The sequence below is a fragment of the Pinus tabuliformis genome, chromosome J (assembly GCF_031772625.1).
Source record: "Pinus tabuliformis cultivar Carrire ecotype Pingquan chromosome J, CPIR1, whole genome shotgun sequence".
NCBI lineage: Eukaryota > Viridiplantae > Streptophyta > Pinopsida > Pinales > Pinaceae > Pinus > Pinus tabuliformis.
In genome coordinates, this window is record NC_142295.1 from 1,311,651,275 (window position 1) to 1,311,668,139 (window position 16,865).

Genomic DNA, 16,865 nt, shown 5'->3' on the forward strand with positions numbered 1-16,865 from the left:
TGTTTATAGTCTCAACTACCTCATTCTCAGGAGGAATTCCCTCCTTCCTTTTCCCATGTACTTTGTCAAGCTGACTAAGTATCATCGGCTTTTCCTACAAGTTTCTCTGAAAAACATGGTGTTGTTTCTCACCAACTGTACTTGGCTGCTTGGATCCTTCATAGGTTCTCTTTTGAAAACTAGTGAAGCCAACTATGGATGAATCCCCATGATACCCTTGTTGCCTCCTTATCACTTGGACATGAATGGTTAAGGGCCCAAAGTCCCTTGCAGATAAAGCATAGCCCTCTCCTCCTAAGTTCATTCTTGATGTAGATTTTTTTCTTGCTTCCTCCATCAATTCTTCTCAACTCCTTCCTAGTCAACACCCTTCTGAGCAATTTTATGTTTTCCTAACCAAATTCTCGACTAGATCATAGGTAACTCATGATCCCTATGGTTCCTTCCTCCAAATGGTCAACAATTTGGATCTTAGTATCTTGCAGATGTCAGCATCGCCTTCTAAGAATAAAGACATAATCTTTTGCATGCTTGTTTTGACATGGTTTGAAAGAGGTGATGTAACACTGGTGTAAAAGTTTTGGAGCAACTGAAATATCAACTCATCACATTCCAGATTTAGCATGAATGTGCCAAAGTTGAATTTTTCCATGAGTTCTAAAATTTTGCATTGCTTCTGAAAGGTAGGAAGCATGATGTTATTCAACTCCTGAAGGGATTCTATGATCAGCTGCAGTATATCTGTCATGAGATCATTGTTGTAGGGCAGTAGTGGTGATGTTAGAGATATGACCCTGTTGAGACAAGAAGCAATTGTGAGCCTGACCTCTTCACAAGGATGTTGCCAAAGATTGATTCGTATAAATGCAAGCATGGATGGCTTGAGAGCCCAATTAAGTTTCTTCCATTCTGGTTGCCCCACCTCAGACAGACATGTGTCTAATTCCTCCAACTTATGAATATCTATGTCTGATTTTGTTTGTTGCGATTCAGATCCAAGTTTGAAGAGCTTAGCCCCTCTTCCCTGTCTTTCCTTCACTTCCCATGGGTGCTTCTGCTACAAAATAATATGGACTCTTTTCAAGAATGGTCTGCTACTTTGACCATTATTTTGATCTAAGGAAGTTTCTGTGTGTAAGAGACTATATATTCTCACTAGCCCGTCAAGACATTTCTGAGTGTTCTCTAAACCCATCTTCCCATAAATCAATTCTCTTTGTCATCCAATCATCATAAATCCCAGAACTAAAGCCCCTACTATAACCGATCGTTCCCTCTTTTCACTTTCTCGGATCCAAGCACTCGCCTCTTGACTTCAACGAAACTTCCTTTTAATAATATATGAATATCACAACGTTCTTCTAATAAGCGACCTACATGTAGGACTGCATAGAATGGCATTTAATAATGTTAGTAGAGTTTAGCAATCCTACTTCATTAAATTGCACAACACAGAATTTGAGTGATTTATCAAGCCAATATTTGTGAAAGATGACTCTTTATTCTCTAGGTAAGAGCCATAAATCTTGGGAGACTAGTAACTCGTCCAACAATATAGAAGATTGATGCGTTGATGTTGTTACAACTACTTCATCTATAGTCCATACAAAGATATGACAGTTACTATCATGGTCAACCTCTAGTAGTGGAGAGAATCTATTGAATGGACAACACTTCTTCTTCCTTTTAATTTTCCAAACTTTATTATCAGTTGCTAATTCATCCTTCACTTCTATGTTTTCACCATTAATTCCATATTTACTATAGAGGGATTCAATATGGTGTTCTGAGGCGATATCCCAAAGAATCCACACATCCCAAAGAATCCACCTGGAGATTAGTCTTGCTCCCAAACAAAATGTATGTAAGATCTCAATTTGAAGATGAATACCACCAATACCCAAAGAGAGCTCGGTCTTCTCAGTAAATTACCACTGAAGAGACAATTAATGGTCCTTCTAATTTTGTTATTTAGGGATTTCACCACAAAATTGTACACTGCTTCTTTTTATATTATGAGAGACAAGGTACACTATGAATGGTCACTTCTAATATTTAAACAATGAGCTACTTGGCCTCCCTGAGAAACAAATGCTGGAAATATTTATTGGGGTAAAGACATTATAAATTCTTCCCCTCTCAATAGACAAAGATGGAGATTGGATTTTCGATCCCCTTAGAAATGGACAGTCTACTCCAACCAACTATAATGGGCAGTTTTCTCCAGCCAATTACAGATCCCAGGATATTAAATCAGGGACCAATTTCAAATATGCGGCCCCTCCAGATTTGCAATAATTCTGCTTCAGGAGTTACGGTCAGCGTACAAGGCTTTCGACCCCTAGAACCATTGACAATACACAAATGATTTCAGATTGCAAATGAGGAAATGGCTTTCGGATTCCCATTAATCAAAACCATTCGATCTGAACCACTCCAGAATTAGATAAAGTGGCCTCCAAGGTAATTCTCAGTCCAATCTCTGCACTCATGCCAAGGAGGTCTATCTCTGCGCTTACACGCAGGAGGTCTCGTTATCCACCCAATATTCTCAGTCCGGTCTCTGCACTCACGCTAAGGTGTTATCATTCTTCGCCCAAGGATCTTTGTGCCCAAGGATCTCTACACCCATGAGATCTCTGTGTCCAAATATCTCGTCCCCCTTCCTAGCGTAATGGCACTCCGACTGACAGGGATTCGGCGTACCCTGCGGCCTCACGAACTATCATATGGTGTGTGGTTTATGAACACTCACTGCCTCGAAGACCTTCCAGAGATGTCGATCCTCCTCTACGCTCAAGGAGTGGCCTCGACTGTGGTGGGGACCTATGGTACGATATGCAACCTTAAAAAGGGTGTTTGCACTGTTATGACAGTGTGCAGATCTTGCTGGTCATGAAACCAATTTCTTTCTGGCGCTCTCATAGATAATCTACGTCCCTCAATACAGATTTGATCCGAATAGATTCACCACTTTGGCATGTTATTCTAAACACTTGCATATTCAAAAACAATGTTAAAAACATCTTTGTTATGTTCTTTAGTGAGAGCTTTTTACTCTACCTCTTCCTTCTCTGCATTCTTGTGTTCTGTCATTGCATCATAATTTTCATTTTCTTCCCTTTTACTAACCTCTCCCGCTGCAAACATGTTGTCTTGCACTCAGTTTCCAATCAAAAGTGGGTTTCTGTCACCAAATAACAACATATCAATATGTTATTTATGTTGCATCATGTGCAACCACTCATCAACAATTAATGGTTCTTCATCAAATTTAACATCAACAATTTCAATTGTTAGATCCACCAAATCATTAATTGCTCTATTGATAGCTTTATCTATGACAAATTTAGTTGATGCTTGTTCACACAATGCTTCATGAGTAGTTCCAACTGTTTCATAACTTGCTTCTACAATGGAAACTTCAACTTCCAATTCTTTATGAAACATGACGCTTACAATATTGCCATGATCAATCTCTGTTTCACAAATTTCATTACCATAATGTTCATCCACTCTATAGTGGGATATCTAAGCATGCATGTGGTCATTGATGATTTCAACTTCACCAAATCCATAAGTTGCGGTTGGATTCACCAATGCATATTTCACATTGTAGTCATCATCCACATGTGTTTCGTTACAGTGGGATTCATCATCATCTGCATCATCCACATTGTAGTGGATTCCTGGAGCATTTATATGCTCTTGCTCTGCTTCACACACAAATGTTTCAACTTCTTTCTCTGCAACATTTGTTGCATCCTCTTCATCCATATGCATGCGTACATAATGGGTTTTATTTTTATGGTCTTGACGAACATCATCCACTTTTGAGTGGGATTCTCCAAGATCTATTGTCCTCTCAGAGTCTTGCTCACCAACTCTCAGATCTACAGTTGATGTTCGATGGTGTTCAAGGCACTGAGGGAAAATCAGTTGTTCTTGAAGAAGTCTAAGTGAGTGTTCGCTCATACCGAGATTCCGTTCCTTGGGCATATTGTTGGTCAAGGGTACATACGGATGGAGCCGAGTAGAGTGAAGGCGATTGAGGACTGGGTTGAACCGAAGAATGTCCATGAGATGAGGGTGTTTTTGGGCATGACCAACAACCAACGGAAGTTCGTAGAGGGGCACTCCAAGGTAACATCATCACTAACAGACCTATTGAAGAAAGACAAGAGGTGGAGATGGACGGATAAATGTCAGGTGGCATTTGATGATTTGAAGAAGAGGATGGTTACAGCACTGGTACCGAAGTTGCCGGACTTCGAGAGACCATTTGAGGTACACACTGATGCTTCAGATTTTGCCATAGGAGGAGTTCTTATGCAGGATGGGCATCCGGTGGCGTACGAGAGTCGGAAGTTGCAGGATAGAGAATGAAGGTATCCAATCCATGAGAAGGAGATGACTGCAATCATTCACTGTCTTCATGTGTGGAGGCTTTACCTGATTGGGAAGCTATTTGTTGTCAAGACGGACAAAGTTGCAGCAAGTTATTTTGCATCACAACCAAAGCTTTCTGCGAAGCAAGCTCATTGGCAGGACTTCTTGGCAAAGTTCGACATGACTATCGAGTATAGACTGGGAAGACACAATGCGGTAGCAAATGCCCTTAGCAGGAAGGGACAACTTGCAGCATTGGAGGGAGAAGACCGAGCAGCTAGGAGTAGGAGTCGAGTTCAGATGTCAGAAGAGATGCAGAATAAGCTCAAGGAAAGTGTTGAAACCAATACTTTGGCACAGAATATAGTGAAGCAGATAAAGGAGGGAAAGACATGAAAGTTCTTTCTACGAGATGGGTTCTTGTTCTTTGGAAACCGACTCTACGTTCCGAAGTCATCTAGGCTCAAGAGGCACCTTTTGAAGGAGTGCCATGACTCGCCATGGGCTGGCCACCCAGGGATGCGTCGTTCTTTGGCATTGTTGGAGAGAGGATTCTTTTGGGAGAAGATGCAAGAGGATGTAGAGGAGTATGTACATACGTGCATCATTTTTCAACAGGACAAATCGGATACTCAGAGGCAAGGAGGACTAGTGCAGCCTTTACCGATTCATGAGAGACCATGGATGAGTGTCTCAATGGACTTCATCACTCAGTTGCCACAGGTTCAGGGGTATAATGGGATAATGGTCGTGGTTGATCATTTTTCCAAGTATGCTGTCTTTGTTCCAACAAAGATACCTTATGGGGCCGAGCAGACTGCGGAATTGTTCTTTAAGAACATAGTGAAGTATTGTGGGATGCCATTAAGCATCGTGTCAGATAGAGATCCGCATTTTACAAGCAGATTTTGGACCACATTGTTCAAGTTAGTCGGAACAGAGTTGTTGATGAGTTCGAGTTACCATCCGCAAACAGATGGATAGACTGAGAGGATCAACACACTGATGGAGGATTACTCGAGACATTATGTGACGGCTGATCAAAAGTATTGGCATGAACTCTTTGATATTGCTCAGTTCAGCTACAATATTCAAAAGATTTCTGCGATAGGGTACATTCCATTTGAGTTGGTGAATGGGAAGATACCGGTTGCACCGCATACCGTAGTGACAGGGGATTTCTTGAGGAGTCCTCATGCGAAGAAGTTCATGAAGGCTTGGGATGAGACCTTGGAGTTGGCATGGTTGCGCTTGCATGAAGCTGCAAGGAGAATGAAGAAATGGGCTGATCGAGGAAGACAGGATGTGCACTTCAATGTGGGAGATATGGTGTTTCTCAGGATTACTCGGGAGCAGTTTCAGCCAGCCAAGGGGACTGCGAGCAAACTGACATGAAAGTATGAGGGACCATTCCGAGTGAAGAAGATAGTGGGGAGAGTTGCTTACGAGCTGGAGCTTCCACACCATATGCACATGAAGCATCCAGTTTTTCACATGAGTTAGTTGAAGAAACGCAGACATGATGCCGATCATCCAGAGAGAGCTGAACCGCTGAGAGAACCAGCCATGACTACAGTTGGATAATATTTTGAGCTACAGAACTACATGGATTGGTTGCCACATGAAATGGGAGTATCTTGTCAGATGGAAGAATGCACCGGAGGAAGAAAGCTAGGAATCGGAGGACTCTCTTTGGAGATGGAAGAAGAAGATTGTGAAGTATGAACAAAAGATACTGAGGCAGTCGGGATTGTCGAGGGCGACAATGATTTCAAGTGGGGGAGGATGTAACGCCCTACGGTTGATAGGTGACTGGGCGTGCGCTCCACCTCCATGTGAAAGCAACTAAGTCATGAAATAACCACAAGGAGCAACCAAGGACGCGATACATTAGTGTATGGACAAGTTGGGTGTTTCGAGTTTATAAGGGCGAGTGGAGGAGCTCGCCTTGCAAGCCGACCGAAGGGAGCGTAGCCAAACAAAGGGCGATCTGGTGGGGCAGTCCCGCGCCATGGGCAGGCCGACCACACGATGGCGATGTATATTGTTTGAAGGCACGCCGGTTGGAGATATGTGGAAGGGTCAGCCGAGGGTGCGACCTCCACATGATAGCGTATAAACTTGCAATGAGAATTGGCATTCTTACCATCGCTCTTCACTCATCAACACAAAGGTGCGAGTAAGGGATAACCGCAGCAAAGAAGGCGCAGGTTATGCGCCTGGTTGTCGGGCACGGTTGTAGAACTTGGCATTGAGGTTGAAGGTGGAGGTGGTGGGCATGTGAGGGCGCCCACTCGCTGAAGGTTGTCGACAAGTTTTGGGTTGTGTTGGGCATGGGTCGTGCACGGGCGTGCCTGCCCGTTCGAGCAAAGAAAACTTGTGTTGTAAATCAGTTAAGTCGTGGTAATACCACCGTGCACTCTTGCACGGGTGGGCGCCCGACTTGGGTAAAACGTCGGTGGAGCCAAGCTCCCGGTCACTTGTAAAACTCTTTATATATAATAAAAGAATTCTCTTGCATATGAATGTGTTCATGTTGTTGTTCTATGATGTTCTTATATTAATGGTTTCCGCACATTAATATGTTATTCATGTTTAATGATGAATGTTAAGGCGTAGTTCGTAAAGTAAGCTAACAATGGAAGATGTTAATTACTTAGGCAGTGCCGCACCCGACCAATTTAACGAAAAAAGAATTGGGGGCATGACAACTCGCCTCTTGACTTCAACGAAACTTCCTTTTAATAATATATGAATATCGCAATGTTCTTCTAATAAGCGACCTACATCCAGGACTGCATAGAATGGCATTTAATAATTTAGAAGAGTTTAGCAATCCGAATTCATTAAATTTCACAACACGGAATTTGAGTGATTTATTAAGCCAATATTTGTGAAAGATGACTCTTTATTCTCTAGGTAAGAGCCATAAATCTTGGGAGACTAGTAACTCGTCCAACGATATAGAAGATTGATGCATTGACGTTGTTACAACTACTTCATCTATAGTCCTGACAAAGATATGACAGTTACCATCATGGTCAACCTCTAGTAGTGGAGAGAATCTATTGAATGGACAACACTTCTTCTTCCTTTTAATTTTCCAAACTTGTTTATCAGTTGTTAATTCATCCTTCGCTTCTAGGTTTTCACCATTAATTCCATATTTACTGTAGAGGGATTCAATATGTTGTTCAGAGGCGATATCCCAAAGAACCCACACATCCTAAAGAATCCACCTAGAGATTAGCCTTGCTCCCAAACAAAATGTATGTAAGATCCCAATCTGAAGATGAATACCACCAATACCCAAAGAGAGCTCGGTCTTCTCAGTAAATTACCACTAAAGAGACAATTAATGGTTCTTCTGATTTTGTTACTTAGGGATTTCACCACAAAATTGTACACTACTTCTTTTTATATTATGAGAGACAAGGTACACTATGAATGGTAACTTATAATATTTAAATAGTGAGCTACTTGGCCTCCCTGAGAAACAAATGCTGGGAATTTTTATTGGGGCAAAGACATTATAAATTCTTCACCTCTCAATAGACAAAGATGGAGATTGGATCTTCGATCCCCTTAGAAATGGATAGTCTACTCCAACCAACTATAATGTGCAGTCTGCTCCAGCCAATTACAGATCCCAGGACATTAAATCAGGGACCAATTTCAAATATGCGGCCCCTCCAGATTTGCGATAATTCTGCTTCAGGAGTTACGGTCAGCGCACAAGGCTTTCGACCCCCAAAACCATTGACAATACACAAATGATTTCAGATTGTAAATGAGGAAATGGCTTTCGGATTCCCATTAATCAAAACCATTCAATCTGAACCACTCCAGAATTAGATAAAGTGGCCTCCAAGGAAATTCTCCGCCCAATCTCTGCACTCATGCCAAGGAGGTCTATCTCTACGCTTACACACAGGAGGTCTCGTTCTCCACCCAAGATTCTCAGTCTGATCTCTGCACTCACACTGAGGAGGTATCGTTCTTCGCCCAAGGATCTTTGTGCCCAAGGATCTCTACACCCATGAGATCTCTCTACCCAAAGATCCCGTCCCCCTTCCTAGTGTAATGGCACTCCGACTGATAGGGATTCGGCATACCCTGCGGCCTCACGAACTGTCGGATGGTGTGTGGTTGATGAACACTCACTGCCTCCACGACCTTCCAGAGATTTCGACCCTCCTCTGTGCTCAAGGAGTGGCCTCGAATGTGGCGGGGACCTGTGGTACGATCTGCAACCTTCAAAAGGGTGTTTGTACTGTTATGACTGTGTGCAGATCTTGCTGGTCATGAAACCGATTTCTTTCTGGCGCTCTCACTGATAATCTACGTCCCTCAATACAGATTTGATCCAAATAGATTCGCCTCTTTAATTGAGAACTGATAAATCTTTGCCCTCGAAGTAATCAACCCAATAGAAATTTGACAGGTCGATATTCTAACTTTCAACTGTTGGTGTTATGGCCTCTCGGTGAGCACAATATCGCAGGCAGAAAATGATGACTCGGCCCTGCACGACCCAATCCTGCAATGGAAGTCCAATGGTATTGAAAATGGTTCTTATTGAACCCTCAGCCCAAATTATATATATATATATAAACCTTTCACAGAAATAACTCTGGTCCTGCTTTAGGAAAGATGGAAACTAGAATCTAAGATGTTGGCTAGGGTGAGAAGAAATCTCACTGAAGATCTTTGCATAAAATTTTGAGGTTGGCCTGATGCACAACTTTGATATTATTGTAATATCTTGAATAACGAAATAATTAACGGATGCATATTTATTTTAATAACTAAAGAAAATGATATTTTAATAATTGAAGAAAATGGTGCATTCCCATATAATAAATTTCAAGACCCTCCAATGGCATGCATGGCTACCTATCAAAAGAGAAGGAAAATGCAATTAAGCACAATTATGGACCCTGGATGGATCCACCAGACAAAATAACACCCTTGGGATCAAAGTGTAACTTGAGCACCCCAAATTCTCAAGAAAAACACAACAAGATAGATAAATGGTCCAAATTCTTAGATTTTATTCCCTTTTATAGGCTTGATGGACTCTCTAAAGACCCTATTTTATTATTTTCCTGGAAAACCGAAGGCAAATACCATGCGCTGATACCATGGGAAAATACCATAGTAAATACCATGGACAGATTCCATCTATTTTGACGAGATCAAAAAAGGGAATATTTCAAAATGCTCATTTAATTCCTCCTCATTTATTGTATATATCCAACAGATTAGATAAAATGGCACACAGCAATATATTCTCTTATTATGAATGAGGAAATTGCACACATATTTATACAAGTAATAGTCTCAAGCTAGGAATTCTATCTTAGACGTACAGTAGTGTGGTTGAGAGATTCTCTCAATCACACACTAAACTATGAGAAACTAAATTCATATTATGTAAGAACAAACTCCTCAAATGGAGAATTACAACCATAAACAAGTAGGAATTAATTATTTCTAACTCCCTCCCTTAATGACTACTTTTCATGATAGTCAAATCCACCACCATCAAGCGTATTGCATGTACAAAACCTCCAAAACACAATCTGCCTCCCTCAGACAGATCCACAACTTCTCCGATCTGCCTCCTCTCGCAAATCGTCAAACGAAGATGAGGATTCCCGCGGATCCCCTTGAAGGTGAATTGGCGCGATCTTTCCGTAAAATTCCGCACCAGTCTGGTATTTTGGCATGGTGGCGCTATTAATGGCCTAACAGACGCGCCAGTTGCACATCCTGGCGCGACTGTCAGCGCGAAAAGCGCGCCAATCCCCTTCTACTCAGAAAATTAAAAAATCATCTGAGTCCGAGCCAGGTGTTCTGCAGTCCACCTGCTCAATTGAGCACAAAGCTCTCGTGTACACGCGGCCACAAAGGCACCTCAAGCCACAGAGGCGATCCTACAACAAAGGCAAGCTAGTCACAAAAAGCACTTCAGCCACAAAGACTCTATAGATGGTTTCTGGCTCACCACCAACCCTCACTTTACAGTGACAAAAGATGGTTCAAGCTGACCATAAACCATTACAAAGTAGTTTTAAGATCACCACAAACTTTCAGATGCCTTTAAAACTTACATTTCATTCCACATTTTGGAGTTCCTCGGTACATACAGTGACCATTACAACAACTGGACTTTCTTATAACATGTTAGGGAGTCTATTCCACAAACCACACTAATTCAAACAGACATCTATTTTGTTGTCCACCATAAATGTTGTTGCTACTCCTTTATCCCATCTTTTCATAGTTCACATCTTGGGCATCTTTGTCAAATAAATTCTTGGAACTCCATGCTTAACCTGTCATTTGTTAGAGTCGCAATTTCTAACAAAATAACTTTACCTACATTGAGTTAGCTAGGCTCAATAAGGCTCAATAACTTTAAACATGATTCCAAGAAACTAAATAAAGGATAAATTCTTCAGGTTTAATTTCTCTATCTCTATAGTCTAATAAATTCTGAAGCCCAAGTGCAACATTGAACACCATTCCATCTCTAAGGACTTTTTCATTCCTCGCATTGGGATCTCTCTGATCCCTATTCCTTCAAATTTTGTCAAATGTGGAAGAAACTTTGGTCCATCTCTCTGAACAACTTCCACCGCGGCCTTATAAGCAGCGCTCGCATTAATCGCCGCTTCCATAGATTGACACTGGCTTAGGGTTTTCCAAATTCCAATCTTCATCTTCATTCTAAGGGTTTTCTAGCTCCTGATCATCTGATGCAAATTTCTTTACATCGCCTTTATCTTCATCGCTACTTTCTTTAGATTTGTTCATTGGCGAACACTTAAAATCGTGCTGGACCGAATCTTGAAATATATTTGCCAGTGAAGGGTCCTTGTCACGTCGAGACAAAAATCGTTTCATCTGGCCCAGGCTGGGAACCCTAGCCTCCAGGGAAAATCCAGAATCTGATACAGTCTGCTCGGGTTTCTTCTTGCGGGAAATGGAGAAAAATTTCTTCAGCTGCAACGCCTTGATGCCACATGGAGAAGAAGGCTCTGATTTAATCTCCTTAATCCGCAACACAGACTGATCCCGCTCCCGATCCCTGCTGCGATCCTTCGCTTTGACCTTTGCCTTGCACATTTGCTTCTTCAACTTCACTTGCCCAATGTAAGAAACCTTGGGAGACGTCGGCTCCTGGGATTCGAACCCGCTATCTCTCTTCTTCTCCCGGGCTTCTTTAGGGATTATAGATATCATTGGCCCCGAATAGCCGCCCAGTAAAACTACGCCGGTTAGCCCTGGCAGAGATATCAAGAGGCCAGGCAATTATTCTACCAGATATATACAACCCCTCCTCTGTCGATGAAATATTCTCCCGGCTCAGAGTTTCCTCCAAAATCTTTCTCCATGACCCGGGATAAAGATCATCCACTGATCTGTCTTCCATATCCTCGAACTTATCCCATTCCTCTGAGTCCTCCTTTATAACACCTGATTCCAACGAGCTACCACCTTCGGGCCCTAATTCTCCCTGGGGACCTTCTTTCACTTGCTCGTCTTCTAAAAACAAAATAATCTAGCGCCCGGATGCAAGAATTGGGGTAATGGTTAGCATAAACATACACAATATCTTTAGAAACCTTGAACAACTCAGAGGGCCCATATCTGTCATAACACAATTCGTAATCTTCAATTGGGAATTTCTTTTCTTAAATATCAAACAACCCCCGAATTTTTGATTGCTCTCAGATACCCCGTGCCCGTCTAATTCGGGATCAGATAACATGCCATCTTTACTAGCATTCTCTAAAAACGTAATTGAACTTGCTAGGTTACGGTTCATTTAACAGGCTCGGCTTCCATTGGGCTACTGCCTAAGGATCTTATCTCAATTCTGAATCGACTCTTTTGAACACTCTCTTTCTCTGAATTTTAGCGGGCGATCGACAAAGATTTTCATGAATTCAATAAGATAACGTGAAATGAAAATGCATCCCAACTGTCTAACAAAAATGCTCGACACCAGGAATAAAATTCGACGCTGTGAAGGAAAGAAACCAAGCGACAATCTTAGAGTCGGGTCAATTCAACAATGTTAGTCTCGACTCCCAACACCATGGGACAACTTCCGATCAAAGGAGGTCTCGGTAGCCTGCTCCCTCAAATCCAGAACCTCACTAGTCAGCAAACCCTTTTGAGAAGCAACCACGTCACAAAAAAATTAACAGTGCCCAGATGCCCGATCCAACAACTACTCGATGGCCACCACGAACGTGCACAATCGGTCCACACCACAGCAGGTCCACAAGGCTTTCACCATGATGAGATCCATGACCTTTATCAACAGACTCACAAATCTGCAGACTCATAGATCTTCCATCGGTTGCCCTCAGCGTTGATCGACCTCACCAGCACGCAGCATAAACAAACTACCTCCACGGGTCTGCCAACAGGCCGGCACACCATTGATTCGCTACAGTCTCACAGTCTCCAACTCCACGCTGTATAATCGATGATGGAAAAACTCAAAAATTAAAAGCAAATACTTCTCAATTATTTCCCTCAGCCCAGGAAGGGCCAAGCCCAGGAGGGGCCAGGTCCTCACAAGCTCTGATACCAAGATAAAATGGCACACAAAAATATATTCTCTTATTATGACTGAGGAAATTGCACACGTATTTATACAAGTAATAGTCTCAAGATAGGAATTCGCTCTTAGACGTACAGTAGTGTGGTTGAGAGATTCTCTCAACCACAAACTAAACTAGGAGAAACTAAATTCCTATTATGTAGGAACAAACTCCTCAAATGGAGAATTACAACCATAGACAAGTAGGAATTAATTATTTCTAACTAGATTTTCTATATCTTCTTCTCCAACGAGAGCATCGCATTTATACCTCATTTATCCCTCAAACACCTTTCAGTAGAGTTATATAACTCAAAACACACCTATACAAATTTTGGGAAAGGGTAAGTGTGGGGACCAATAGCTTGTTGTAACCCACTTTCCCATAAGGAAAATTCTTATAGGTTATTATTAGTTTTTGCCTTTCAAGGGACTATAGCATTTGCCTAGTGGTGAAAATGCAATGACTATGCATTTTTTTTTTGCAGTTTTTTTCAATTTTAACCAAAGTTTCATGAAAACGTTGAATATATCTATTTTCTCTAAATTAAAAATTAATTTTGCAATTTTCAAGAAATCTTATTTCTAATTTTCAATTGAATGAGCAAGCTCTGATGCTACATAATTCTCTAAATGGTAGGTGTTTTATTTTTCGTATTTATCAGTGCCTTATAAATAATTAAAAAAACTAATTTTTTGAGTGGTTATTCCATCAATGAGTGACAATGTTATTCCTAACCCTACTATCTGTGACACTGTCTATCACTGCTCTGCCCAATGTTATAAGTTCCTTACATGAAGAAGGAAAAACGTTGATATGCTAATTGCAACTTTTTTTTTTTTTTTTTTTACAAAATAACTAATATTTTCAAACACTTAAATTCTTTTCCAAACAAGTATTCAATGGTTCATTATGATACCTCTGGTTCGGAGCTTTGCTTGTGCGGAAGGGCCGCACACTAGAAGACGAACTCCCATATATTGTATGCCTGTCACTTGCTATCGCTTATCACACCTTAAGTTTCGGGTTACATATTTAATGTTTAAAAATGTTATAAAACCCCCTGCTTATTCTCGATGTCATGCAGTAAATACTTAATGTCCTAGTGGGATTGAGATATGATAACCAGTATTTGACACCATCAACCGCGTAGATAAATTTCCGTGCAAGCTGGAGAGACCTGGACGAACGCATGCAATCTCCTTGTCTTTCAGCTTTTAATTTATAAATTATTTTTTTTAATAGAAAGTGATCCACTAAATGATTTTTTTTTAATAGAAAGTGATCCACTAAAGTTGTTATCTATCACATTAAAAACAGTGTTCGGATTAACAAAGCATTGCAAATGTTGTATGAATGTGGTCCCTATTTGCAAGCAGATAATACCTTTAATGTCATAATATAGCTAACCTCAATGCGAGATCTTTATAATGATAATTTATAAGTATATTATAGATTAATGATGGTGACCCATTCATACTAGATGAGTATTATAGATTAATGATGGTGACCTATTCATACTAGCTATTATGAATGGATGAATAATTAAAACATTATTATCATATGATAGCGTTATTATAATTATATTCAAAGTTATCATAATATTATAGATTAATGATGGCGTTTACTATGGCATTTATTAGAGCGCTGGTGGGCACAACACTCTCTCGCCTTTATATCGGGCTATCCCTACCATATTCGACAAGAACTATTACAGTAAGTTGAGAAGAAAAACAAGGGGCTGCAGCACTCCGATCAACAGCGATTTGATGGAGGTTCTATGGATTTATTTTCAAGCAAAATAAATTTAAATTTATAGTTCCAGCCAGAGAACATTTGTTGCGAGGGCTTTAATGGATCTTTTGTCGTCTCCGGCCCTGCATTCAGTCATGGCTTCCCTGCTCTATATTTAGTGAAAACATTAATATATACCTTTCAAAATATTTTCAGAATCAACAATGGAATAAATAAAACCCAAGCGACAAGAGTGATATGTTACTCTCTTGACTAGCCTTCAATGTTTTGACTTGTATTCAATTGCGTTTGAAACCAGTCATTTCAGCTGACAACAATCTATCACTTTTTGCATTTGGAAGAGGAAGCTACCTCAACCACGCCTGACATGCTACAAGCGAAGATGGCGCAGAAGAACTTGACTGCAGTAACACCAATTTCAACACCAATAAAAGGAATAAATTTATAAAAACAATAACTGATTTATTAGCAATAACTAAAGGAAAGGAGGAGGAGATGAAATATAAATTGGACACACAAAACAACATGAGTTTTTGTTCTTTTATTGATCAACCAAGCTTGATTATTACAATGAACTTGGTGAGTGGTATTTAAATTTTTTCAAATAGTGAGTCGCCCAAAATAACTTTACATGCACACACATTAAATCTGGACTTATCCAAATATAGACCGAATTCAACCTGACTCACACTTAACTCAGTTAACTCATACTTTAAATCTAGACTGCACTTAACTCAACTTATCTCGTTTTTTAGACATGTTTTCGGTGATAATCACATCAAAATTCATTTGTCGACGCATTTCGAACCAGGGAGTGTGGTGTGGTTCATTGTGAGGACAAGATGAACCACACCACACTCGCTGGTTCGAAACGCGTCGTCAAATGAATTTTGATGTGATTATCACCGAAAACATTTCTCAAAAATCAACTTATCTCTTCATGCGTCATTCGACTTCGATCTTGCTAGATCTTCATGCATGAGTAATTATTATTTTCAACACTCCCCCTTAATTACGACCTTATGTCTCAACATAACTCAAACATGACTCAACTATGTTTGCTAGACTTACAATAGGAATTGACTCAATCATCACTCAAACATGTCTGGTGGTCTATGTCTCAGCAAGGCTTACAATGACTCAAAAATTTTACAACTTTGCATTTTCTTTTTATTTTCTTCCAAGTTCTGTATCCTCAAAATTGCTCCATTCTCTGTTGTGCGTTCTTACTGTAGGATCCATATTTCTTTACTTGTTGTTTCTGCAATGTTTCTTTGATTTGTCTTGACTTTGTGTTGAAAAATAATTTGATCTTATCTTCTACACCTTCCTCTTAAAATATTTTTTCAACCATGGACTACTGTCACAACATGGCATCTTCAAATTGTCTTTTTTTCTCTGCTTCTTGTGCTTCATATTCTTGACTTTCTTTTTGCCATATTTTTTTATCGCAGAATCTTATTTCTTCTTGACCCCATTGTTGAAAAAAAATTTCAAAGCATTCTTCCTTGTTTTCAGAAATTTCCATATCCTTCTCTTCACTCTCATCATTAGGTACTCCTGATTTTTTCCTATACTTTGCACGCTCAAGATCAATGTTTACCATTTCATTTAAGTCTTTTATTTCTATTATTGCTTAAGGCTCGCATCAATTTGTTCAATTGGTTTTGAATCAATTCTTCAATGAGCTTAAAATCTACATTGAACTTATTAGCAACTATGTTTTCAACTTTTGCTCCCATGTTATGCTAAACACTTGCATATTCCAAAACAATGTTAAAAACATCTTTGTTATGTTCTTTAGTGAGAGCTTTTTACTCTACCTCTTCCTTCTCTGCATTCTTGTGTTCTGTCATTACATCATAATTTTCATTTTCTTCCCTTTTACTAACCTCTCCCGCTGCAAACATGTTGTCTTCCACTCAGTTTCCAATCAGAAGTGGGTTTCTCTCAACAAATAACAACATATCAATATGTTATTTATGTTGCATCATGTGCAACCACTCATCAACAATTAATGGTTCTTTATCAAATTTAACATCAACAATTTCAATTGTTAGATCCACCAAATCATTAATTGCTCTATTGATAGCTTTA

The 16,865-nt window shown here is 40.1% G+C and overlaps 1 protein-coding gene across 1 annotated transcript; it reads right to left on the reverse strand.

Annotated features, from left to right (window-relative positions):
* Positions 1-11,124: 11,124 nt before the first annotated feature.
* On the reverse strand, positions 11,125-11,640 carry LOC149232078 (uncharacterized protein At1g76070-like). The gene has a single exon (XM_089381826.1). The coding sequence runs from the start codon at positions 11,638-11,640 to the stop codon at positions 11,125-11,127; it is 516 nt and encodes a 171-aa protein (XP_089237952.1).
* Positions 11,641-16,865: the final 5,225 nt, after the last annotated feature.

Bases quoted from the DNA above. Each gene is read 5' to 3' on its own strand.
- LOC149232078 (XM_089381826.1), bottom strand. From the start codon at position 11,640: ATGATATCTATAATCCCTAAAGAAGCCCGGGAGAAGAAGAGAGATAGC.